Here is a 27,474-nt window from a genome sequence, read left to right on the forward strand (position 1 = left end):
TACTCTGCATATTTGAGTGTGGAAATTAGTATCACTTGTGTGGACATCAATTAACTTGATTGCTAAAAAATCATTTCTCCATTATATAGTCAGAGTAACTGTTATGCAAATTGTTCAGAGTTAATTTCTGTTCTTCTCCAGACTTCCCCGTATCTCCCAGCACTGCGTGCTGTAGAATCCAGGACAGTATTTGTAATCTGCTTTGTGTTTTTCCGTATGTTTCCTGTTGTAGACCCTCTCTATTACTGGCAACAGACTGAAGATGACTTGACAGTAACAGTTCATATTCCTCAAGATATCATTAAGGATGACATAAAAGTACAGTTTTCCCCTGACAACATATGTGTTACACTGAAAGACCAGCCTCCTTTGATGGAAGGAAGACTCTACTCATCTGTGGACTATGAAAGCTGCACATGGATAATTAGAGAGAACAAAAGGTGTCGTATATGGTTTTTACTTTTACTACTGACAGGAATTGATTTGAAAATTAAAAGGTCACCGTATCTCTTGACTTCTGGCCTCTCTGGGAATGGACTCATTTAATACTAGACCCTACATCCCTCCTTACAAGGATAAGAGAACAGCAGTCGTGATTTACCATATTGTTTCTTTGGCTAATTGTAAAAGTAATTCCCTTTTACAGTTACTTGCTTATGAGCTATGTGGCCAGCTATTTTCTCAACAGAGAACATCCTTTCAAAATACTAATTCTTTTAATTTATTTTAACTCTTATTTAGAATGAAAAGGCATTGGGTATACCTATGTGTGTACTGACAACTATATCTATATCTGATGAGCAAATGCAAGACTGCCTGTTGCTGAGCTCTGAAGCAGAGTTCTTACCAATGTATCCTAACACTGCAGTTTTTTAATGTTAACCTTCTCATACTGTTTTCATGTGTTTTGCCTACATGTATTGGTAGCCAGAGCTTAACGTGGTTTTATAAAATTTTCCATTGCCTTTCTAAAATAATAATTGGTAGTATGAGATACTGGAGGTTAGTCCCCATGCATGCGTATAGACTACCTGCTTTTATTCTCTGAGAAGAATCTTGTCCATGCACTTCTAGTTGGTCATGGTACAAAAGTGAATAGGTAAACCACTAGGTGCCTTTGATAAAGACAGTTTATGATACAGTGATGAAAATTTGGGGATAAATTCAGTCTAGGTCATAAAAATGAAAACATTAGCTATTTTGAAGCGCTAAAGAAAAGCTTTATTTTTTCCAGATATTCAGGAAAAAATGGGTATCGAAATATAAAAAAATGGCTTTATAAGCAAAGTAAGCTTAATCATTTCGATGGTGGTTTTGTTTGTTTGTTCCTGAAATTTTAGGACTGATTAGCCTGATTTCTACCCTGTTGTTTGTGTTAATCGTTTCTCTTCTACTTCTGCTTTCCACAAACAGAAGTTTTTGGTTTTCTACTAGTGTAACAGAGAAATTCTTCAGTGTGGTTTGATTTATACATTTCTTATTATTTTTCTCATTCATGTACATGATACAAAATAATTCTGTGTGAACTTAACATGCTGTAGACCTCAACTAGATAATGTACCCTTCAGAGTTTTCTGTTTGAGACTTGAAGCTGAAAGCTCATGTCATAAGCCAGTTTCTTTGCTGCAATTAAAAGGTGCAGTGGTCACTTATATGCACCGTTTAGTCCTATCTTGTAGCACTAAACTGAGAGAGTTGATTGCTTATATATAATGCTTCTAAACATATTGCTCTTGATCCTGCTACTTAAGAGGCGGTTCAGAAGCTTCTGCTTGTCTTTCGCAGCTGCACTTCCTACTGTGCTACTTGGCCAGGACTGCTAGAACTGAAGTGCCAGCTAAGTGGTTCAAAGGAAGACTTCAGTTCTGAAGAATGAAATGCCATGTGCACACTGCGAAGAACAAGTAGTTACTCCACACTTAATAATCTTGTTCATCTTTTTTTTACCCTAAGCCTGTATTATTTTGTAAAAATACTTTAGAATTTTTGCAGCTTCTCTTGTCAGTTATACTAGTGGTTTGGTTTGGTTTGGTTTGGTTGGGGGGGCAGGGATGGGTGTTGAAAGTCCAGAAACAGAAGCTAAACGTTTTCTGTTTAGGAGCTTGGTGTTCACATCTCAATTACCTCCTGGACTTTGGAAAGTTCATACATTTTAGACTCTGTTAGTGCCTTGTGTATTTAACCAAGGAGTATGCATCACTTATCTGCAAGTCTCATACAGAGCTCTCAGAATTTCAAGCTGGGATTTGTGCACAGGTGCGCAGCTATCAAATATTGTTATATATAATCTTACTGCAAGATAGAGTTATCCAGAATCTTCAGGTATTCTCCTTGTAATATGTGTGAATCATAGTTTAATAAGAATGAACTTAGATAGTTGTTTTTCTTTGTTTGTTATAGTATTAAATTTCTTTTTTTGTTGTTTTTTTGTTTTTAATTTTAATGGAGGCCATATTGGGTTACAGGTTGAAAAGTTAACCTTTTTAATTGGCTACCTTTAGTACCCTTTTTAAGCTGTAGGAGATATTTGTGCTGATTCACTTGAAAAAGCAAACCTTGAGAAACTGGAGACTTTTTAGAAATGCACAATGACCATCAAGCAGGATTTCAGAGCTCTGGGGATGGTGGTCAAGGGTCTGGGAGCCCAGGTCATCTTCTCCTCAATCCTGCCAGTGAGGGGGATGGATGAGAGGAGGAGGAGACAGACTTTCCAGGTTAATGACTGGCTGCGCCGCTGGTGTTGGCAACAGGGTTTTGGTTTCTACGACCACGGGACCCTGTTTGAAGATCGACAACTGATGGCAAGAGATGGGATCCACCTCACGAGGCGGGGCACGCGGGTCTTTGCCAACAGGTTGGCCAGCCTGGTAAGGAGGGCTTTAAACTAGGAAAGATGGGGGAAGGGGAGAGTTATAGTGACAGGATAGTTGGCAAAAGACAGCTCAAGTCGGGATGCCTCCAACAGGTGAATGCAGCCAGGGAAGTGCGCATGGGATGTGGCTATGGAGGACCCTCTTTTACCCCTCCTGGGAAACCTGCATGCTCGATCACCTCCCTGAAATGCCTGTACACCAATGCACGCAGCTTGGGGAACAAACAGGAAGAACTAGAGATCTGTGTGCGGTCGCAGGGCCATGATCTCATTGCCATTACAGAGACATGGTGGGATAGCTCGCATGACTGGAGTGCTGTCATGGATGGCTACGTGCTTTTTAGGAAAGACAGGCCAGGAAAGTGAGGTGGTGGAGTTGCTCTTTCTGTGAGAGAGCAACTGGAATGTATTGAGCTGTGCCTAGGGGTGGATGAAGAGCGAGTCGAGAGCTTATGGGTAAGGATCAAAGGGCAGGCTAACAGAGGTGACACTGTTGTGGGTGTTTACTACAGGCCACCTGATCAGGATGAGGAAGTCGATGAGGCCTTCTACAGACAGCTGGAAGTAGCCTCACGATCCCAGGCCCTGGTTCTCATGGGGGACTTCAACCACCCCGATATCTGCTGGAAAGACAACACAGCTAGGCACAAACAGTCCTAGAGGTTCCTGCAGAGCATTGGTGACAACTTCTTGACACAGGTGGTGGAGGAGCCAACAAGGAGAGGTGTGCTGCTGGACCTCGTACTAACAAACAAAGAAGGACTGGTGGAAGATGTGAAGGTCGGGGGCAGCCTTGGCTGCAGTGACCATGAGATGGTGGAGTTCAGGATCCTGCGAGGAGGCAGCAGGGCACCAAGTAGGATTGCAGCCCTGGACTTCAGGAGAGCAAACTTTGTCCTCTTCAGGGACCTACTTGGAGGAATCCCATGGGTGAGGGCCCTAGAAGGAAGGGGTGTTCAAGAGAGCTGGTTAATATTCAAACATCACTTCCTCCAGGCTCAAGAGCGGTGCATCCTTATGAGTAGGAAGTCAAGCAAAGGAGGCAGGAGACCTGCATGGATGAGCAAGGAGCTCCTGGCAAAACTCAACCAGAAGAAGGAAGTCTACAGAAAGTGGAAAGGGGGACAGGCCACTTGGGAGGAATATAGGAACGTTGTCAGAGTATGCAGGGATGCGATGAGGAAGGCTAAGGCCCATTTGGAATTAAAACTGCCTAGAGATGTCAAGGACAGCAAGAAGAGCTTCTTCAAATACATCAGTAGCAAGAGGAAGACTAGGGAAAATGTGGGCCCTTTGCTGAATGGGGTGGGTGCCCTGGTGACAAAGGATGCAGAGAAGGCAGAGTTACTGAATGCCTTCTTTGCTTCAGTCTTTACTGCTCAGGCCAGCCCTCAGGAACCCCAGACCCTGGAGGCAAGAGAGAAAGTCTGGAGGAAGGAAGACTTTCCCTTGGTGGAGGAGGAGTGGGTTAGGGATCATTTAAGCAAACTTGACACCCACAAATCCATGGGCCCTGATGGGATGCACCCACGAGTGCTGAGGGAGCTGGCGGACATTATTGCTAAGCCACTCTCCATCATCTTTGAAAGGTCATGGAGGACAGGAGAGGTGCCTGAGGACTGGAAGAAAGCCAATGTCAGCCCAGTCTTCAAAAAGGGCAAGAAGGAGGACCCAGGGAACTACAGGCCAGTCAGCCTCACCTCCATCCCTGGAAAGGTGATGGAGCAGCTCATCCTGGAGGCCATCTCCAAGCATGTGGAGGACAAGAAGGTGATCAGGAGTAGTCAGCATGGCTTCACCAAGGGGAAATCATGCCTAACCAATCTGATAGCCTTCTAGGATGGAATGACTGGCTGGGTAGATGAGGCGAGAGCAGTGGATGTTGTCTACCTTGACTTCAGCAAGGCTTTCGACACTGTCTCCCATAACATCCTCATAGGGAAGCTCAGGAAGTGTGGGCTGGATGTGTGGACAGTGAGGTGGATTGAGAACTGGCTGAATGGCAGAGCTCAGAGAGTTGTGATCAGTGGCACAGAGTCTAGTTGGAGGCCTGTAGCTAGCGGTGTCCCCCAGGGGTCAGTACTGGGTCCAGTCTTGTTCAACTTCTTCATCAATGACCTGGATGAAGGGACAGAGTGCACCCTCAGCAAGTTTGCTGACGATACAAAACTGGGAGGAGTGGCTGATATGCCAGAGGGCTGTGCTGCCATTCAGAGAGACTTGGACAGGCTGGAGAGGTGGGCGGAGAGGAACCTCATGAATTTCAACAAAGGCAAGTGCAGGGTCCTGCACCTGGGGAGGAATAACCCCATGCAGCAGTACAGGTTGGGGGTTGACCTGCTGGAAAGCAGCTCTGCGGAGAAGGACCTGGGAGTGCTGGTGGACACCAAGTTAAGCATGAGGCAGCAATGTGCCCTTGTGGCCAAGAAGGCCAATGGTATCCTGGGGTGCATCAGGAAGAGTGTTGCCAGCAGGTCGAGGGAGGTGATCCTCCCCCTCTACTCAGCCCTGGTGAGGCCACATCTGGAGTACTGTGTCCAGTTCTGGGCTCCCCAGTCCAAGAGGGATGTGGCACTACTGGAGCAAGTCCAGTGAAGGGCTACAAAGATGATTAGGGGACTGGAGCATCTCTCTTATGAGGAAAGGCTGAGAGAGCTGGGCCTGTTTAGCCTGGAGAAGAAAAGGCTGAGAGGAGATCTTATCAACGTGTACAAGTATCTGAAGGGAGGGTGCCGAGAGGATGGGACCAGACTCTTTTCAGTGGTGCCGAGCGACAGGACGCGAGGCAATGGGCACAAACTGAAACACAGACACTTCCATCTTAACATGAGGAAAAACTTCTTCACTGTGAGGGTGACAGAGCGCTGGAACAGGTTGCCCAGAGAGGTGGTGGAGTCTCCTTCTCTGGAGATATTCAAAACGCGCCTGGATGCAATCCTGTGCAATGTGCTCTAGGTGACCCTGCTTGAGCAGGGGGGTTGGACTAGATGATCTCCAGAGGTCCCTTCCAACCTCAGTGATTCTGTGATTCTGTGAAAAGTGTATTTAATGAATTTTACTCTCACTACATTGTTCCACACATATGTAGGTCTAATGCAGTAATTACCAGGAATTGCTGTATTGGCACATCAGGTTAAAAGTCCCTATTTTTGTTGTTGTTGTTGTTGTTTTTAACAGTTAAATGTGTTTTATTTTTAAATTCTCTTTTCTACAGGTTGCAGAAATTAAACCCCTTCTGAAATATAACTTTAGGGGTACAGTGTAGGTAACTAACTGTATTGCAGTATTTTTGAGGTGTATCAAACACAAATATTTTTGTCCTAGATGTTGTACAAAGTGCACACTGAAGTAGCCATTTCATTAAGTACTTAATAGGTTTCAAATAAACCATTGTAGTGAAACTGAGTGTGTCTTTGAATATGTTTCTTAACAGGTGATTTTTTACATTAATTAAAATATTTTAATAACTACTTCAGATGAAACCTCATTTAAATTGAAAACGCTGAGAACTCTTACATGAATACATTTTTCTTGTGTTTAGGCTTTTAGAAATCACTTGTCCTTGATATGATTTTCTTTAGAATATTTTCCTTTACAACAGTTTATTTTGTAAATTAAATCCTAATAGTTGCTGTTATGTGGTTTTTGTTAGTAATTCAGCTTGGAGAGAAGTGTTCAAATTACCTTTAGAACTTTTGACTGTCGTCTTGAAAAAATGATGCAAGATTTTCATTTACTTTTCTTCCATCTCCTGTTTGCGTTTTAGCTTGGAAATTTCTCTAATTAAGAAAAGTGAGGGACCCCAGTGGCCAGAACTAATAGTTGGTGACACAAGAGGGGAATTCATTATGGAATCTTCCCAACGCTCTGCAGTAGCTGAATGCCTGATGCATCTTACCTCTGAAGTAATGGTGAGAAGTTGAAAGTTCAGACTTCTTGCAGATTTGAGTGTTGTCTTTTCTTGATATTCTAACTCGCACTTCATTGACATGACATAGCTCTTCAGTTCATGTGCTATTTGGAATACTAACACTACATTCCTTTTTAACTGAAATTGTTGACAAACAATAATAGCACTAGAGAGTTGTGAATAAACTTTGAACTGTAATAAAATCTTCATGAGCAACTGAATTGAGCTTAGATGATAGTGTCTGTGCAACAAAAGTCTGATTAAATGTTGAAAATAAATTTCATTCCCATCACTTAAGATGTGACAGTTTTCAAACAGTCGATTTAAGTAATTTTGAAGGATGTCTGTTTTTTGTGATACCTTTTGGTAAAGCAAAATTGTGCATCAGAAAGAATAACAAAAGCAAACAAAAGAATTACCCAAATCCCTTAAACCTAAACACTTGACTGTCAAACTGCTAACCAAGATACAAATTCAGTTCTGAAATTTGGTTAATAGCCTCTTAGGTCAAAACGGGCTCCTGTGAAAATGTTATCTCTTTAAGGTCTGTAAGTCCTAAGAATGTCAGCCAGATGTTTTAGAAGATTGTTTAATCTTGTTCTAAAAGAAAATAAGTATATGTTACTGGGAGTACTCCACAACCTTTGTTAAAAGTCTGCCATTGGCTAACTTCATGGAGCGACTTGTTTTGATTCTGATTTTTTTTTTTTCCTCTCTTGTCTCCAAGCAATGGATCTTTTTATGTGTGGGGTTTTTTTCTTCTTTTGTCTGCAACATTTATTTACATTGCTGCTCTCCATTTACAAATACAGAAACAACCACTAGGATTCACCCTTGATCTTCTTTTTGTTATGGTACACAGATTGAATTCCTCAATCTCTCATTATTTAGTATGATTTCCAATCCTCTTATTCTCTTGGCTCTCTCCTGAATCTTGGATTTTCATAAACTGTGAACATAAATCTAAACATGGTATTCCAGTAGTACTTGCACCTATGCCAATTTCAGCAATAGTAGGAAGTAAGTGCTGATGGGTACATGTACTCTAACTATTTTTTAAGTCTGTTTTAATGGTTATAAACTGAAATATTTTTGCATGGGGTGAACTGCTAATTTTACCTATTATTTTCTGGTCACTGTAGTTAGTAGAATCTCTGAGCCAATGTTTTGACTGTATCCTTTGGGAGGATGTGTTTGACCTAGTACAAATGATAAAGTTGCACTGAAATTGGAAGCAGTGAGTTTTAAAGGTTGTTTATCAGTAAGTTAGAGATATTTTTCTATTGCCTTCTTGGGGATACTGTACTTGGCTTATATCGAGTGTGAGTGTAAATGAGATCTTTTTTAAAGGAAAATTTAAGAAAACGTAAGCATGACTCATGAACTTTCTGGCATTTTTATTATCCAGGGAGCCTTCATTTAAAACAAAATAAAATGCTATTTTAAACTGCTGCTTGCCTGATGCTTCCCCTTTTAGTTTAATTAGAAAGTGGTATCTCGTCTAAAACCTTGTAAAGTGTGACTCCCTATGGATCTTGATTTATTAGCTTTGTGTTATTACTTTTTGAATGAAGCTGAAAGAAGTGTTATTAAAATAAATTCTGTTCAGTGATCAAATTGATTTTCCCCTCACCGCCAATCTGTAGGCAAGGTATTGTAGTACATGTTTTGAACAGTTTCATTAATAACTTCGAATTGCCTTTCTGAGTTGCTTTTGCAACTCAGATACTGCTTTCTCCCTCCTTCTCCCCCACCCAACTTTTAAGCCTGTGTGCAATAATGAGCATCTGAATAAATCTACGCCTTGGCAACTGTTCATTTATAATATTTTATTATACTGGAACTTTATCTACATGTATATAATAGAAGCATGGATTCTTTTTGATGTTCTCAAATGCTTAAGGTAATGCTGTTTACCTGGAAGTTTTTTTTTTTTTTTTTTTAAACAACCCAACAAATCATTATATTAAACCACTTCATTTAATTTTTTGAGCTGAACTCTGTGGTTGATGGAAGGTTTGTGTTTGTTTATAGGTCAGTATTGGGATATCCCTGTCAATAGTATAAATTAAGCTTATAAATTTTAAGTGAGAGAGGAATTTTAAATCCGTATATTTACAAACAAGTGATTCAGCCTTTGAGAAATGTTTTTTGCAAGTGAAACTTGAAAAGACATAAACTAGCCATAATTTTAGTATTTTACTTTCCAACTAGATCAGTGCCACTGTCTTGAAAATAATTTTCAAATAATTTAAAAATACTAATTGTGTAAATGTAGTTTTTTCTGATACATAAAATGGCTTATTCTGATCCGTCAGTCTTTATCCTGAAGTGCATTTTATAGTAGAAACAAACTCAAATGCCCCAGGCAAAATTGTTTTCTAATAATAAGTTTTAAATAACTCCTTTTAACACAAATTTGACTATGTGGGACTTCATGCAATATTTTGACTTATGGAGTCTGAATGTTTTTAGCAAAGTCTTGGAAGAAGTTTATGTGGTATCAGTGAAGGTTAAATGTGATTCTGTTTGTGTGATGGTAGTGGTTCTTTTCCTCCCAGTAAACCAGAGGCCATCAAGAATGCTTGATAGAGGACAGATGAGCCCCAAAGTCTAGCTCCCAAAACACAAGCACCCTGTTTTTAAGTCTTGTGCATTAGCCTACAGTGTATGTCACTTAACCTTTCCTGGTTTGGTGGGTTGGGGGTTTTTTTGGTTTTTTTTTGGGGGGGGGGAATTTGGTCATATATAGGGCATGTTATCTCTTCAAGACTGTATTTTTTTGAACTTAAATTGTCTTAGTGTTTAAAAGTTCTGTCCTGTGTTTACTTTAGTTTGTGGACTGAACCAAAATAAAAGTTACTAATAATCAGAGTTGAAATGGATGAAGAAATGAGTATATGAACTGAAGAACTCCTCCCTGCCAGACCAGTTGAATCTTAGTGCCCTGTCTTATCTTTCCTCATGCAGGACTCAACTTTCATGCATTGACCTCAACTTTCAGATTATATTAGTTGTCAAGATGATGTCTTAATTCTTTTATGCAGGAAGCACCATTAATTCATAAGGGATAAAGGAGGAGAACACTTTTGCCTTCTGTTAAATAAACCTCCCTTTCCATTACCATGAAATTGGTTTATTAAATATACCAAAATATAGCATAACTTGCTTGTTTTGAAAATTATTTCTGCTTGTGACATCTCCTTTAGATAAGCTGTTTCTCCATACGGTGGTGTTATGTCTTGATCTCAAATTATTAGTAATAGTGATGTTTTTCCTTTCTTTGGCTTTTAGAATGTCAAAATACAGGGGCACTTTTTTCTTGTTTTGAGAGCATTGAGAAATATGCAAACATTATTAATTTTAAGTGATTATTAGTAAAGCTAAAAGGAGGAATGTATTTAGAGCTACTTATACAGTGAATGAGTCCATTTTTTTCTAGCACTTCCAATGGCAATCTGTAAGAAACTTATTTTTATGTAAATTTTCTTGACCTGTGTAGGTTTTGAGGATCAGCTGCTCTTTCTACTCGTATAAGGCAATCTGTTGTCCATGTTCTCCTGGCTTATGTTCCTTTCTTTAAACTGAAATGGATTTTATTGTACCTAGCACCCATGCTGTCCCTCACAAGAGAAATGGTTGTATTTGTTTAAGATAAGTACATAATAGTTTTGATCTTTAAGTATAAAAGGATATGCAACTGATTACCATTGTCACTCTTACTGTTCTATTGAACTTTTTTTTGTTATGAAAAGGGATTGATATATGTATTTTGAGTAGTTTGGATTTTCAGTGTATTTCATTGTCTTTTTGTTTCAGAATCCAAACCCAGACAAGGAAAACCCACCTTGTAATGCACAAGAATTAGAAGAGTGTGATGCCTTCCTTGAAGACAGTGCAAGTTTGTGCAGATTTGATGGTGATACCTTGAAAATTACTCATGTAGTAAGTGCTACAAAATTTTTGAAATATGAAAGTGGAATTATTTTATCAGAACCCTGCAAATTCTTGAAACTATGTAAATTTCTTCTATAATGTAAAAATTGCAGTAACAGCATAAATTATCAACCAATATATATATCCCTCAGTATTGTTTTAATGTAAAATAAGGCTTTTATCTTGATTTAAAACAAAAAAATTTTAAATACTTTCACAAGTGAGCCATTCAGAAAGGCAAAGGTATTTCAGCACAGCTCCCAGAGGCAGCCAAGAGACATGGCAGTTTGCACAGCAGTTCTCACGGAAGGGTGCAAAGAAGGGCCCAATAACATCACACATGTCCTCAGCTATGGTGGCAACACGCCACAGGCATGGTTCCCAGCAGCCATTGGAGCAGCTGTCCCTGCAATATCAGAGGCTTCGACCCAGATGGAGCTTTAGAAGGAAGACGCAGTTGTGCAAGTCTCGGGCTGCAAGGAGTGCCTGGGGCTTCTCAGTGAGGCTGGGGCTGATGGTCTTTTTGCCTGCAGGAGGTGCGCAGCACCAGAGAGGATGAGAAAGACATGGACCGGGTCTTCTCTGAGACTCTGCAGCTTCAGGCGCCTGAACCTGCAACAGTAGTAGAGGACAGGCAGAGTCAGTGCCTACTGAGTCAGAAAGTTGAAACTCTCACAGTGGTGAAGACTGGAAGCTGATGACATCTGGCACCAGGAAGAGGGCTCCTGCTCCACTAGAAAACTTGCAACTTTATATAGGTTCACTCCCCTTGTAGCTGTTGAGGAGCTGGGAACACTCAAACAGAGCATCTGTGTCAGCTGAGCCTCTTCTACACAGGAGCACCAGGAGGAAGCAGCAAGTGTTAGTAGTGGGAGACTCCCTGCTGCAGGGGATGGAGGCCCCCTGTCTGCCAACCTGACCAGCCATCTAGGAAAGTTTGCTGCTTGCTGGAGCTCACATTGGGGATGTCATGGAGAGGCTGCAAAGGCTTGTCCTGCCCTTGAATGATTCTCATGGGGGACTTCAGCCACCTTGATACCTGCTGAGGGACAACACTGCAGGGCACAAGCAGTCCAGGCGGTTTATGGATTGCCCTGATGAGAACTTCCTAGCACTGATGATCAAGGAGCTGACAAGGTGAGACACTCTGCTGAACTTCATACTTAAAAACAAGGAAGGACTTGGTGATGTGAAAATCAAGGGCAGCCTTGGCTGCAGTGGCCTTGAGGTGGTGGAGCTCAGGATCCTGCAAGGAGAGCAGGGCAAAGAGCAGAATCACAACCCTGGACTTCAGGAGAGCAGACTTTGGCCTGTTGAGGGATCTGCTTGGAAGAATTCCATGGGATATGGCCATGGAGGGAGGTGGGGTCCAGGATAGCTGGTTGATATTCAAGGATCATCTCCTCCAAGCTCAAGAACAGTCCAATCCAACTAGCAGGAAATCAAACAAAGGCAGCAGGAGGCCTGCATGGATGAGCAAGGAGCTCCTGACTAAACTCAAACATGAAAAAGAAGTGTACAAGAGGTGGAAGCAGGGACATGTGACCCAGGAAGAATATAGACACACATACAGGAAGGGGGTTAGGAAAGCTAAAACCCACCTGGAGTTGAAATTGGGAAGGAACGTGAAATGCAACAAGAAAGGTGTAAGCAGCAAAGGGGCAGCATAAGCAACTAGAGAAAACGTGAACCTGGGGCAGGGGCCCTGGTAACAGAGGACACAGAAGAGGGCAGAGGTCCTGAATACCTTCTTCACTTGAGTCTTCACCGAGAAGACTGGCCTTCAGGAATCCCAGGCCCCTGAGACCAGAGGGGAAGTCTGGAGCAATGAAGACTTGCCCTGGGTGGAGAAGGCTCAGGTTAGGGAACACTTAAACATGCTGGACCTGCGCAAGTCCCTGGGCCCTGACAAGGATGCTCCCATTAGCTCTGTGGGAGCCAACTGAGTGCCAAGCCAGTCCTGATGATCTTGAAAGGTGATGGTGACTGGGAGAGGTTCCAGAGGTCTAGAAGAAAGGAAGTGTCAAGCCCTATCTTCAGGAAGGGTGAGAAGGAGGATCTGGAGAACTGCAGGCCTGGTCAGCCTCTGCTTGATCCATGGAAAGGTGGTGGAGCAACTGATTGTGGAAGACACTTCCAAACATATGAAGGACAAGAAGGTGGGAGTAGTCAGCATGGACTTCTAAAGGGGAAATTGTGTTTAATCAACCTGTTAGCCTCCTCTGATGAGATGACTGGCTTGGTGGATGAGAGGAGAGGAGTGGATGTTGTTCACCTTGACTTTCGTAAGACTTTTGATCCTGTCTCCTGTAGCATCCTCTTAGACAAGCTGATGAAGTGTGTTCTAGGTAAGTGGTCGGTGAGGTGGATTGAAAAGTGGCTGAACTGCTGGGCTCAGGAGATTGTGATCAGCATCACGAAGTCCAGGTGGAGGCCAGTCACTAGTGGTGTTCTATAGGGGTTGATACCGGGACCATTACTCTTTAACTTCTTTGTTAATGATCTGGACAGTGGGACTGAATGCACCTTTGACAAATTTGCAGATGACCCAAAACTGGGGGAAGTGGCTGAGACACCAGATAGTTGCGCTGCTGTTGGGAGGGACTTTGACAGACTGGAGAAACGGGCAGAGAAGAACGTCATGAAGTTCAACAAAGGGAATTGCAAAGTCTTGCACCTGGAGAGGAATTACCTCTTGCACCAGTACATGCAGGGGGCCAACCGGATGGAGAGCATCTTCGCAGAGAAAGACCTGGGTGTTCTGGTGGACAAGAAGCCCAACATGAGCCCTCAATGTGCCCTTGTGGCAAAGATGGCCAAAGGCATCCTGGGCTGCATTAGACAGAGCATTACCAGCGGATCAAGGATGATGATCCTTCCCCTCTACTCAGCACTGCTGAGAGCACACCTGGCGTGCTGTGTCCAGTGCTGGGCTCCCCAGTACAAGCGAGACATGGACCTACTGGAGGGAGTTTGGCAAAGGGCCATGACTATGATAAAGGGGCTGGAGCATCTCTCGTATGATTATTTTGAATGCAAAAATTCTATTATGTGAACAGAAATATTTATTTAAAAGAGAATTTGAACTGAACTCGATTCTGAACTTATTCTGAATTAGAGCAGAGTGAGAAAGGATTCACCAGGATTTCTAGAAATGCTAAACTAAGATTAAGTGAAATCTCAAACTTTTTTATTTATAAAACTGAAGAAATTCCATTGATCCTTTTAAACTCACTTTGTAAAGTAAACTGGGAAAAGTCCTCATCTCAAAATTTTTTGACAATTTTAGAACATAAAGAAATTCTTCGAAAGTTTTTTTTTTTTTAACCTCACATTTTGCATATTTTTTATAAGAGTTTCACTGGAAAATTCCAGACCATAGTCTTAACTTAGATGGATTCAAAGGGTTATTTAGTTGGAATGAAAGAGTTTGTAATGTCATCTTCATTGCCTTTTTTCCCCACAGAAGGAATTTTTCTTGATTTCATTTTTTTGTCTATTATAAAAGTAATCTTATTTCTAGTCATTGAAAATGTGCATGAGTTTGGAAGACAGATAAAATTCTTAGCCTTTGGCATTTAATCAGTCCCAGTCAAAGGTAATTGCTTTTTATTTCAGAGTTCTTATGAGTTGCTGGAGCCCGCCTTTTAAATGTAAAAAGACCAAATATAAACTAGAAGGAAAAATACCTGTTGTAATTTTCAGTGTAGCAGTTCAGAAATGGATATTTTTCATTTTTTCAGTGGACTTCAGATAACCTTAGAAGAATGTTGGGGTCTTTCATTCCTAATCCTTTGTCATCCCAAAGTGGTAATTTGCCATCAGGTCTGAGCTCAAGCAAGATCAAAATGAGCTAGGTACATATTTACCATATAGGTGTTTGTACCTGCTATGTTTGTTCAAATTGGTACAGAATGCACGTTTCAGAAGTAGACATTTTGTGCTGCTTCAATGAAGTGTCTCACAGGAGAGTTTTTGTCATTAGTGGGACAAGGTCTTTAGTTACTAGCTAACATGGGAGATGCTGTATGGCCATATCATCAAGGAAGTAAAACAGTTGTTATTTTAATTACAACAAATAACCATCTCTAACTTCTGGAAAGAAAGGAATAAATTGGCTTTGGTGAAAAAGATAAGAATATGCATGTACTGGCAAAGAAAAGAGACTAATTTTAAAAGCTAGCATGCTTCATCGAGAAAGTCTTCTGTCTTGTGGATACAGCATGATAGGCAAGATTTATCAGAAAATAAAATCTATGATAAGATGGAAAGGAGAGCATTTTACAGCAACTCAGTTCAATAAATTACTGACCATTTTAATGTTTGAAGTCTCATATCGCAAACTGCTGAGCAGTGTTTCTTCTTTAGGGTGAAAATGGGAAAACCTTTTCCTTCTCCCAGATGTACATAATCCTGTCCTTCCTTTCATTTGCACTGGTCTGGTTTGTACTTTAAGCATACTAATTGGGAAACTACAAGGTTGAGATATCTTCCTTTTGCTAACAGTGAGCTATTAAATCAGCTCCCACTAACTTGTTTATCTCATCTTTATATAGAGGAAGTGTGGTTTTCTTTCATTCCTTCACTAAGCCTTTAAAAAAAAAAAAAAAAAAAAGCATGCTTAGGGGTCTTAGTGGGGACCTAATAACCTTCCAGTACCTATGAGGAGATCATCAGAAAGATGGAGCCCAGCTGTTCAGTGACACATGGTGAAAGGACAAGAGAAAGTGGGAATAAGTTGAAACAAGAGGTTCAGACTGAATATAAGAAAATACTTTCATACCATGACTGTAGTGTGGAATAGGTTACTTAGCAAGGTTGTGTAGTCTCCATCCGCAGAAGTTTTCAAGACTACTCTGGATAAAGACCTGAATAACTTGTCTAACCTTCTGCTGGTAGATGTATCTCGAGTATAGTGTTGTCTAGTAGATAGTATAGTCTAGTGACTGTAAAGAGCTCTTTAAAAAATGACTGGAATAAAAATAAGCCAAAAGTGTGAAAGTGAAAAGAGAATTACAGTAGGTGGAAAATTTTAATGCATGTATAACCTGTTCTGAGCAGGGAGGTAGGACTGGACAATCCCCTGAAATACCTTCCAACCTCAGTCTATTCTGTGATTCTGTTTTGGGTTTTGGTTTGTTTTTTTTTTTGGGGGGGGGGGGGTTGTTTTGTTTTGTTTTTTTTCCCTTGAAGGATGTAGGAACATGAGTGTTTCGGTGTTTTTTTTCACCATACAGCAGTATATTTTCATGTTAATTTAGTTATTTTTCTCAAATTGTTTTTCTGTTAGCAATTCAGCAGCCTATCAGAATTTCTTCAGAGGTGCAGCCAACACAGCTTTTCATCTTTCTAAAGTGAGGTGTTGTCATAAATATACAGTTGTATATGTCTTTTTGCTCTTACTTTGAAGAGGACTTTGTGAAACTTGTCCTGAATTCTATTGAATTGAAGATCATGAAATATTTAAATAAGAACATTTCCCACCCTGAGTTATAATTTAAGGATATAAAACATTAATGATATCTGTTCTGTAAAGAGACTTGATTCTACTTTCCTTGACATTTTCTAGCATATTTCAAAGGCAGTGATCTAGCTGAAATAAATTGGATTGACAGCTAACAATCTTCATCAAATATATTGCTGTAGTCTGCTGTTCCTGTGTGTGGTAAAATTGTCATTTGTCATATCTAGCTCAGGCACAGTAATTCAGCTTCTTCTCTAGAGAATTATTAGCTTTGTACCCATTCTTTAAGATAGGTTAATGATGATGAGATGGAGGATGGACTGCACTTTTTTTTTTTGCTGTCAAGGGGAGAAGCTTTGCCAGGTGAAGTATGGACTAGTTAAAAACACTATGTAGTTTTTGGCACTGCTTGCAATAGCATTTACAATATGAAATTTATCCTCTGTATTACGGCAACTAATTTGTATACTACCATATGTTGAGTTTTGTGTGAAGCATCCTGTTAAAACCAGTGACAGGCATGGGTGACAGAACTGGCAAAATTTAGTGGTTGGATGATTGCTGAAAGATATCTGAAGTATAAAGCGTTGCTGAGTGCATGCAAAGGGAAGACCCAGACACCTGAATGTTTTGCAAAATTGAAATGGCTTACAGGAAGAGGGGCTGCTTGTTTTCTAGATGGAAGAGAGCACGCCCAGAGATTGTGGATCAAGGAGAAAATGAGCAATGCACTAGATGCACCTAGGTATTTGAGTAGCTAATTTCAGTAGGTAATTTCAGCAAGCACTTGAGATTTGTGGGAGGAGAAATTTCTGGTTGATAGGTGGATTATGGAAACACAGCAAAAGAGCTTCACTTCATTTTCTCCTAGCTCTTCTAGGTGACGTGTAACACTGCTCTTCCCGTATTCATATGCACGATACAGAAGCATGAGGCTGCCTTCTCAGGAGGTGCCAGAATGACTTCTGTTAACTAAAACTGCCACTCTGTGAACTATATCATACTTTTATCTGAGCTATGGGAATGTGGGAGGCATGTCACATATTCCTTCATGTCCGTTGGAGTGGAGATGCTCAGTCTAGTGGTGATAGACAAGAGAAGAGGCAAGGCCTTCCTCAAGGGCTTGTCTTGTTCTGGATACTTTGGCCTAAGTTACTGCTTCAGATTTGAATGGTTCTTTATTCCAGTTGAGCTTCTCATGTTTGGACAAGCATGTTGCAAAAAAATACACTTCCTGTTTGGACTGTCTGTCTGTATGTCTGTTGCTTGTGAAATCACCAATTACTCAGTCTCATGTCATTTTCAAAGCTAAAATATGAGATATCTAACCCAATTTAAATGTCACTTATTGGATTTTCAAAACAGTGCCAATTACACCTGGCAGAAAAAAGTAATCAAAGTTCTGAAATACTTTGCTGGAATGTTGTACACTTAAAATATTTCTCTGTATATTCCACAAGCTTATTGAAACCTAGGAAAAAAACTTAATTCCTTTAGTCTATGTTTAAAACTTTCAGATATAGAGATTAACAGCAGCTGAGTAAAATGACATTATAATTATCCTATGTATAATAGCATGTCACTGTTTAGAACAAATGTAGATTTAAATTGAATATATTATTTTTACTTAATTACATGTTTATTTTCAATAAAACCAAAACCTTGAAGTTTAAAAAAGTATTGCTTTTCTGACATGGTATCTCTCAAAGAAAATAAATTATTTTGAATTTTGATGTATGCTTTACTAGATACAGATTTTAAAAAATACTAACTAGGTGCTTGACTCCTAAATGCTATTTAGCTGCTGTTGAAACACCTACAAATGACTCAATGCTCTGTGCTATAAGACTTACTACTTATTATATGTAAATTAATGTAATACTGTGCCTCTGGCTGAAAATGATGATTGCTGGTAGGATTTTGTTGGGATTTTATTGAGATATCATAAATACTTGTGCAGTTTTTTCATTCTCCAACTCTGAAACTACTTCCCCAGTTAAAAGAAGATTCATAAGAGTCGATTCCTCAGAGTCCAACCCTCTTAAAGGCTGATGCCTAATAAAGTGAGATGTGGATAAGAAGAGTTCTGTATATTATTGGTCTCAAAGATACTTAATTTCTGTCAGTCATTTGAAACACAGCAATAAGAAAGAGGGGAGACCTGTACTAGTGCCTCTGTTTGTAACTCTGCATCTAGTCTAAAAGGTAGCTGCTGTTTGGCCTGTAAGCACAGCCAAAGCTCAGGACTAGTCATAGACTGTACTACCATATACTCAGCAAAGCAGTTAGGGATTATAGGAGAGAGCTCAAAAATGAAAGGGGAAGAGCTGAAGTCTGAAAGGAGTTTTGGGGAAGAGGAACTTGGGGAAATATAACTCCAGTCTGTAGGAAACCAAGCTTCATTAACATGGATGCTCCAGGAACAACTTGCTTTTGTTACCTAGGAGTTGAGAGAATGAGTGACAAACTGAAGTGAATAGCTTGTCCTAAAACATGTAATAGATCCCTACAAAGTAGAAGCACATGAAGACTCACTGTAAATGCTTAATCTAATTACAGAATGATGCTCTTCCATACATTTCTCTTCTGAATATTTGTACATGAACAGCAGCTAGAACAAATTATTTGTAAATATATTGAAAAAATGCATTAATTTTTTTAACACTTTCTTTAGTGCTAATCAATAAAGGTTTTCGTGTGAGGACTTTCACATTTTCTTTCTTGCTGCCTCTGGACTCGGAAGGCCACTCTGACTTCTTTGATTCTTTTCTTAGGACTCATTTCTCTCATCTAGTCCTGTATTGTAAAAATCACAATAAGGAAGATGTAATGTGTGAGAAGTACAAACTCATTCCCTTTCTCAGGTTGTTTCCCCCTTATTCAGCCTATTTATTTGCTCCTCAGAGATGTCCATTCCACTTACCTCTATCAATGCCGTCTCTCCTGCTGATTTTCTGCCTTTGGCAAATGTTGCAGAGTTTAAGGGACTAGGATTTTGCATTTGTACTCTGCATTTTGCTCAGAACACTGTAACAATACAGTAGCTTCCTCCTGCTTCCTGACTTAGTTTCCATAAGGCACCTTATTCATGGAGCTCTTGGCATCATCTTTGCTAGAGTTTCTTTGCCTCTTATTTGCTTGAAAATTAGTAATGCTCATTTCTTGATTGCAGCTGGCCCTAATGGGAGGATTACGTCACTACTTTCATAGCCATTACAGCAAGTGAAGTTTGTCTGCCTCTTGAGCAGTAGCAGAGGAAATACTAGTAATAAGGCTGTTTTGGAGTTGAGGCATTGGACTTAATCATCTGAAATAATTTTCTTAGTTCTGCCACAGACTCTGTAATCTTCAGTAAATAAATCTCTGGGTCTCAATAACTGTTGTTTCTGTCCACTGGACCTTATGTTGAGATTAAATTAAGGTCTTCAAGACAGACCCCATCCTTTTACATTTGCACAATGACAGCATATAAAAAGAGTGCTGTGACAATTGTTAGAGACTTATTAGTCTATAAATGTCAATATCTGAAACCCACATAAAGAAGTAACACATTGTACTGTGTATATTGGGGCATAATACCAGAAGTTGCTATTGTAGATATAGTTTCTGGCTTTAAAAAATAGTGCAAATGTAGTTGTTCATCTGGTAAATTTAGATCTGATCTGCGTGCAAACGCAATTCCTGAGCACTCCTCCTTGAGAGACCTTGAGGGAACAGGTTGCTGTTTCCTCTTTGAGCATTTACTGGTCATACTACTACATAAGAGCACTGGTATTAACTTCCTTTAGAAGAACTTCAATAACAAACTCAAAAGATATGCTGTTTTATTGTTTATCCTTTCACTGCAGGATAGCAGGATAAGTCTGTCTTGCCATACTCATGTGGTAAATTATTCTGTTGAATACAGGTGGTTATTGAATGGTTTTGGTCATCTAGATGTGTCCAATGAATAGAGTGCTGATCTGAAATTCAGTGTAATTATTAGATTGTGAGTAAATAAAAATTATTGAAATTTCAAAATTTAAGTATTCTGACTAAACCATATCCCCATGCTTCCCAACTTTTTCTGTACAGGAACAGTATTTCCTTCCCTGTTAGCACTGCAGGAGAAGAACAACACTCATGATTAGTTAAACTGAGAGAATCTTTTCCTAACATTGTAACGTGTAGGTTAGGATCCTCTATCCTAGACAACCATTTGTATGCAAACCCCATATCCCCATTTGTTTGTGTAATGGACATAACATTTCCCTAAATATTATGCCAAGAAACTAAATTGCATGTTTGGGCTGCATTAGCTACCTATTGAGCTGTTGATCAATCTGATATAGCATAATGCCTTCTAATATTTTATCAACTAACAAGCATTAAGCAGTTGAAAAAGAAGATGCAATTTGGACAGCATGTGACAGAATCTGCTATGTATGCTTTGAATCAGTATTTTCTATTTTTTTGTTTTATTTTTAGATTAATCTTGGAAGCAACCAGTATCTTTTCTCAGTTGTTGTGGATCCTAAAGAAATGCCTTGCTTCTGTCTGAGGCATGATGTTGACGCTCTCCTCTGGCAGCCCCACTCTGACCAACCACAGAACATGTGGGAACACATTGCAACTTTTAATGCTTTAGGTATGAAATTAACTTCTGTGTCACACTTCTCTGTCTGAGGCTTTTCTGCTTGGTTACTCTTAGTTTGGCTTCTGTTGATACTCCATTTAATTAAATTTGAATTGAAAGGTACTATACTTTTGTTGATAACAGAATGCTAGCTTAATTTTTAGAAATATTAGAACATGAAAGATAATGGATGTTTATGCCTGGAGAGCAAAATAAGCCTTTTCAGACTACATACAGGATGCAAGCACAGTCCTGCACAGTAAAAAGGGAGAGTTCCTTAGATAAGTAAGCTATCTGAAGATTCTTAAGAGCACAGTCAACACCTAAACACTTGCACAGAAATCATCAGGAAAACAGTTACAGTTCACTGATGACAGGTCTAGGTGTTTAAAGGCTTATGATATTTTAATAAGTGACTTCTGGAAATTTCCTACCTCATTTACCCACGTGGCAAGCCTGAAGGTTTGGAAATGTTTGTTTATTGTCTCTTATGTTATAAGAGCTAGGGGTATGAAATGATGCTAGTACATAATAGGTTGAAGAGAAACTAAAAGAAATGCTTCATATATGTGTAGTTAAGCTGTGGAACCCTCTGCCACAAAACTTTGTGGACGGGAAAAGTGGATTAAAAAAGTAAAAAAAGGAAAAATTGTTTAAGAGCATAATGATCCCACCTCTGCCTCAAGAAGTCCCTGTTCTGAAGTTAGTCTGGCAGAAATGTAGAAAATATGATTGTGAAGAGCAGGTGCTCTTACAGTTATTGGTCTGTTCTTGCACTTAGGTCTGGGACTTTGTTTTTAGCCACTGTTGGTAGCAGAATCCTGAGGCTCAGAAGCAGAAAAATTTGGAAAAACCTTTTTGACCTTTTTGAGCTTTTTGACCTTTTTCTTTGAAAAATACAGATTCAAGGAATGAATGGCCATATCAGTTCAAGCAGAATGGTCCACATAGCCCAGTGTTGTATCAATTAACTAAGAGACAGATAAATAAGTTTTCCTGAAATTAATCAAGTGCAGAATATACTTCTACTGTAACAACTATAGTCTTCCTGTTCTTAAGGTGCTCTTTGGACCTATCTTTAATAATACCATGAGAGTGACAATTTATTGCCTCCCTCCTCCAAATAAAATTGTTTGACTGCACCAACAGCAGTTAACCTGCATCCAAAATAAAAAGGAAATTATTAGCTGTTTTATAGAGCTTGCATAGGTTGCCATAACACATAATTGGTTTTGTTCTATTCTTGTTTTTGCTATCTGTTCTGTTTTGTATATGAGTTATTTTTTTACAGCCTGTTATTTTAATTTAAGGTCAAATTAAGCTGGAAGTATCTTGACAAGGTTCTCTAATAAAGAAAGATGAATTTTTTAATTTGCTCTTTGTTTACCTATTTCAAATTTCATAATTCTGTGGAAGAAATGGAGGACAAGGACTAAGATGTCTTTTTCAATTTATTAGTTTCAAGTTTCTTTGCTGACTTTGTAGTACTGTTTTAAGAATGTATTTCTGTTATTTTGAAAATAACAGGAAGGAAATTGATATCTTTGAGCTTTTTTTTACCTATGGTGATAAAACAAGCGTTATTCTTCCACTTCTTTCTCCTAACTGTATTATCATTTTACAGTATTATAGTGAAGTTTACACTTCTGTACTAATCTAGTTCACCTTTTATTTGCCAGAGGTGATGCACGTCATTAGCTCGTTTATCTACAACAGAATTTAGAAAAACTTTGCTAGAGCTAGTAATAAAAATGAGTAATGAAAATGAGTAATAAACATATTTTCTAGATTAAAAAGCTAATTTTTCAAAGCTTACAATGTTCATTATATTGATCAAAACAATACTAGTTAGCCCTGTTTCCCTGTCTCTCTGTACTTTTGGGATTAGTTTTTGACAAGCAGTACAAAGATGACTGAAAAGTTATTATTTGGGACCAAGTTTTTTGTTCCATATATCTGTCCTGACAACTTTCTCTTGAAAAAAGTGATTGGTTTTGGATGGACCTTTGGCTGCTTACAGGTAGCTTCTAATGATTTGCTGCTGATTGAAGGAGCAATACTTGATCTTGTCCCTTCTTACCACGGCTTATCGAAGGAACATCTTTCACTGAGTACTTATCAGTCTGGGTATGTTCTGCTATAAGTTCCCTGCTGCTAACATGGACCCAAAAATTGTGGTCTATAGACCGGAAAAATAGAGGGACAGTGGTGGTTTTTAGATTTGTTTTTAAAAAATAAATAACCCATGATTTTCTGTGTGGGAAATCCTACTTAAATACAAGTCCCCTGGTTCAAAAGCGTCTTCACTGGGAAGACTGTATTTAAATCCAGCTTTTCTTGTCTGTGCTAGTGTTTAGATATAAGAATTAAATTAATGAACTTGAACTTCAAAAATTTTCCTGGCTGGTCTGATGTTTCCCAGTAGAGCAATTCTGTCAATTGATTATCCAGCTATATATTTACTAATTGTTTACCAATGAAAACTGTCAAGTGGTGTTAGAGATTTGTATACAAATCCTATGTTGAGGACAGTAACATACATTTGCAAATTTAGGAAGTTTAGGATTATTGTTAAAACAAACTCATCTTAAGGCATGAAAATTCACAGCTGAGGTATCAAGGTATTTTGACCTCTACCCTATAGTGATACTGGCAAAGAAGGATGGCTGAAAAAGGTGAACTCCAGCATACCTGCTATTATTAGAGATGCTATCTTTCAATGATAGCTATTGTCATGCATTGTTCAATGGAAGTGAAGCTAAACTCCTTTTGGAAAGGTGGTAGATCACTTTGTGAAGATTGTGTCTCAAGTCTGTTCACAGAAGTGTGAGAGGATATCAGTTTGAAAGAAGTCTGTTTCTTAACTGAGTTCTATAAAGGAAAAAAAAAAACCTTCCTTCTCAGTGAATATTACCAAAAATTACAGTGAGTTGAAGAGTAGCTCATATTTGTTTCAGTCAGTTCTAAACAGAAGACAAGTTTATAGTGTCTGTGTTCAAAATTAGATAGACCCAGAAATCTGAAAGTGTTAATGTAATTACAAACTGGGGTCTGACAGGGGAAGAAGAGAGTTATTCTGCTTAATCTACTAATACTGGGCCAGGATGCATCTCCATGCCTAATGATCCCCACTGAGAAAACAGAAGACCTTGTAAGGAGGACACGTCCTAGGTAGAGATCCTGTACCTAGCTATACATACATATGCATTAAAAACACCAGTTAGGAAGGTATACAGATGAGTTTGTATATTGGTATTCTGTTGGTTAAAGCATAACCCCCAAAACTACTGGCTTATTTGAATGCCAGCATATATTTCTTTAACATATATTTCTTTCTTTTTTTAACTAATTGTTTATTATTTTTGAAGCTAAGCTTGATTTTGACATAGTGGTTAGAAGTGCTATTGAAACCATTATATTGCTTCTCTCTGTTTCTGTGTGTCTTTTGGGGCTATGCAGGTTATGTCCAAGCATCAAAGCAAGACAAGAAGTTCATGGCTTGTGCCCCAAATTATTCCTATGCTGCTCTTTGCGAGTGCTTGCGGCGAGTTTTCATCTATCGCCAGCCGACTCCTCTGTCCACGGTTCTCTACAACAGGAAGGAGGGAAGACAAGTGGGGCAGGTTGCTAAGCAGCTAGTAGCGACCCTGGAAGCCAATGATCCTATCTTAGGCTTTCAGGCTACAAATGAGAGATTATTTGTTCTCACAACAAAAACCTTGTTTTTAATAAAAGTAAACACTGGAAATTAATTATTTGGTATATGCTGTTGTAGTTTGTGTTCACAGTTGGTAGAAGAGGTAACTAGGTAAATTATCTGAGAAGTTCATGCTGAAGTATAAAAGGAAACGTAACATTTTACAGGGGAATCAAAATTTTTCATTAGAAAGCTTTTCAACTTTGCTATCACTGAACTAAGCTTTTAGAGTTTTTCAGAGACAAAAAAAGTCTCCATGCTATCAGCTTTCTTAAAGCTATTGTCAGAGGCTGATACTGCATAGGTGAATAGATTTATGCATTGCTCTTTTCCAAATAATTGTATTTGCCACACTTCTGAATTTTGAGAAATGATTTCTGTTTCTAATTGCCACTGTTTACCTCTGAAGGAAGTAGTCAGATAAGGAAATAAAGCCTTGAATTACAAGCATGTAATGTGCAAAGTAAAGACAGTATATCATAAAGAAAAACTTCCAAATTCAAATGCAGTTGGTCAAAAATGATTGAATATTTCAATATTCAAGGATATTGAATGGAATATGAATGGAATATTACATTTCTTATGCAGGTGTTGGATTCAAGTGGAATAATTACGTTGTATATGCACATTTTTGATTATTGATCTGTGACTTACTCATGCTTGCAGTGAAATCTGTTTGTATTTTAAGAAACACTGTAATAGCTTTTCATAACTCTTCCTTAAAGCAAAAGTAAGAGTGAATGTATATCTAGTGATTATATATTGAGCAGTACAGGTCAAGGTCTAGTTATAATCTCAGTTGTCATTTTCATCTCAGGTTGTACTTAATCTTAAGTGACTAATTTACAGCTAGAAAATGACTAATGGAAAATGCACCTGTATCTTAACCTGAGATGTGCAACTTATCAAGTGCTGCTTCTGCCTTAGATACCACCATAAATGCATTACTACTTAGCTATTCTGTCCCTGATGCACAAACCAAACGTGGTATGTTTGCAAAGTAAGAGTGCACTGACCACGAGGATGCTCTAAAGCTTCTGTTTAACAAACAGGCAAGGTTAATTTGTTGAAAAATTGTATCTGGAGATTGTTTCCTACTTTAAAGTGACAATGTTAATACAGTTAAACCAAAAAAGGGTCAGTTGTGACAGTTGCACTGTTTTTTTAATTTTTGTTTACAACTCCACAGCAAAGAATCTCTAACCAATATATTGCATGCTACTGGAAAGCTGCTATGATCTGTGGTACCAGAGTACTGAAACAGACACATACAATGAGTGGCTTAGTAGTTTGCCTCTTTTTTCAATATTTCAGACCTCAGTGAAAATCTATGGAGAGGAAAAGATATGTTCCTTTTTGTGGACTATGAGGTTTTTACATGTGACTGCTTTGGCTTTCCTGTAAGTTCTCCAAACCTATATCAGTGCAATGACTGAACAGGATACTGAGAATTTAAGAGGGAGACAGCTTGCCAGCAACAACAGCAACAAAAAAAAGCACTTCAAGGAGCCTGATTTTCCTCTTCCTGACACCAGTATTATATTGTATATCCATTATAAGATTTCCTTATTCTTACCTACATAAATTAAAACAGACTTGAGCCCTAAACCTTCATCCTTATTCTATTTTTTTAAAAACTGTCTTGAAGATGCTTTTTAAAAAAGACTCAATGAAAGTGTTACTGTTTCATGAGTATTTTGCTTCTAAATTTTCATTGTTGAAAAAAATAATGTCAAACAAGATGGTAGAATTCGTGCAGCAGTCCTTTAGAAAAGATTTTATGCAGTTAATTACTTTGCAGCATAAAGTGCATTGAGTTTTATATGAATATTACTTAGTTACCTGAAATTCATCCATTGGGAACACAGAGTGAAGAACAAGTAATGGGTTTTGGGGAATGGAGGATGGAAGAGGGAATGAGAGATTCATAGGCAACATGCTTTTGTCACCTTATATCTGTCACAGGAAGCTTCAGGATGGATGAAAATTTCAGCTGTTGTTTGTCAAATCTTGCTTGCTGTGGAATAGATATCTAGAAACAGACTTCTGTACTCTTCTGGAACGGATCAAATAAAGTCAAATAAAATGGTCAGCTCTTCAGAGGCTGTGTTATAATACACAGTGAGGAAAAAGATTCTGCCCAAATATGTGTCTGATTCAAAGGAGTCCATGTTTGCTCACAGGTACAACTGAACATTGGGAAAAGGTTCATCCCTTGTTCTGTGTTGCTCATCTATTGGCAATGGTGCTGTATCCATAAAGGATATGGCAGATAATCTGCTTTATTCTTCCTTTCTGTATGAGTTAAGAACACTGTATTTAAAAGACTTGTTGCCTTGAGGAACCATGCATGCCGTTGTGCAGCAAGCTACTATAATTAAATGGCTGCAGGCCACCAGGAGACATTTACTATCATTAGCATTTTAATGCAGGCTCATACAAAGAATATGGAATATTAAGTGGATATTTAAAAGGGGTGGTTTTCTGAAAACCATAGCCTGATTTTTCTAGGATTCTACCTCTTGAAATCTTACATTTTAAGACACTACTTCCTGAGAGGTGCCAATCAACTGAGATCCATTTACAGAATTTCTAAGAAACTATTTGACTATTACACATTTACATTATTTATTTCAAACATTCTTTTTCAGTGTTTTTCCTGGCTGACTGCCTATTTGGAATGTATCATGTATTCTTCTACAAGCTCAAAAACAATGGAAAAAATGTTAAATTTTATTAATAAAGATTTTTGTAATTACTTAAAAGGATTTTTGTTCATTTCAAACATGCATCTTTCACATACTACTGAAACAAAACAGAAAATTAGAAACAAGAAACTCCTGAAAATAAGACTTGATATGTTAAGGAGTATTTTGCATTAGGACCAAGTTCTGATGGGTGCCTGCACTGCAATGTAATGTCTGTTACCAAGACTTGCACTATTGCACTCCTTGTTCATTGCTCTCAAAACCCTTGTACA

The 27,474-nt window shown here is 38.8% G+C and overlaps 1 protein-coding gene across 1 annotated transcript in view; it reads left to right on the forward strand.

The window, feature by feature from the left end:
- The window catches only part of NUDCD1 (NudC domain containing 1), a 47,458-nt gene extending 20,199 nt beyond the window's left edge, over positions 1 to 27,259 (forward strand). Inside the window, 5 exon segments of the mRNA XM_067290237.1 lie at positions 233 to 440; positions 6,639 to 6,783; positions 10,602 to 10,727; positions 20,650 to 20,809; positions 24,257 to 27,259. Coding sequence (XP_067146338.1) covers positions 233 to 440; positions 6,639 to 6,783; positions 10,602 to 10,727; positions 20,650 to 20,809; positions 24,257 to 24,549 — 932 coding nt within the window. The 3' untranslated portion in view covers positions 24,550 to 27,259.
- The last annotated feature ends 215 nt before the right edge of the window (positions 27,260 to 27,474 follow it).

The sequence above is a fragment of the Apteryx mantelli genome, chromosome 2 (genome assembly GCF_036417845.1).
Source record: "Apteryx mantelli isolate bAptMan1 chromosome 2, bAptMan1.hap1, whole genome shotgun sequence".
NCBI lineage: Eukaryota > Metazoa > Chordata > Aves > Apterygiformes > Apterygidae > Apteryx > Apteryx mantelli.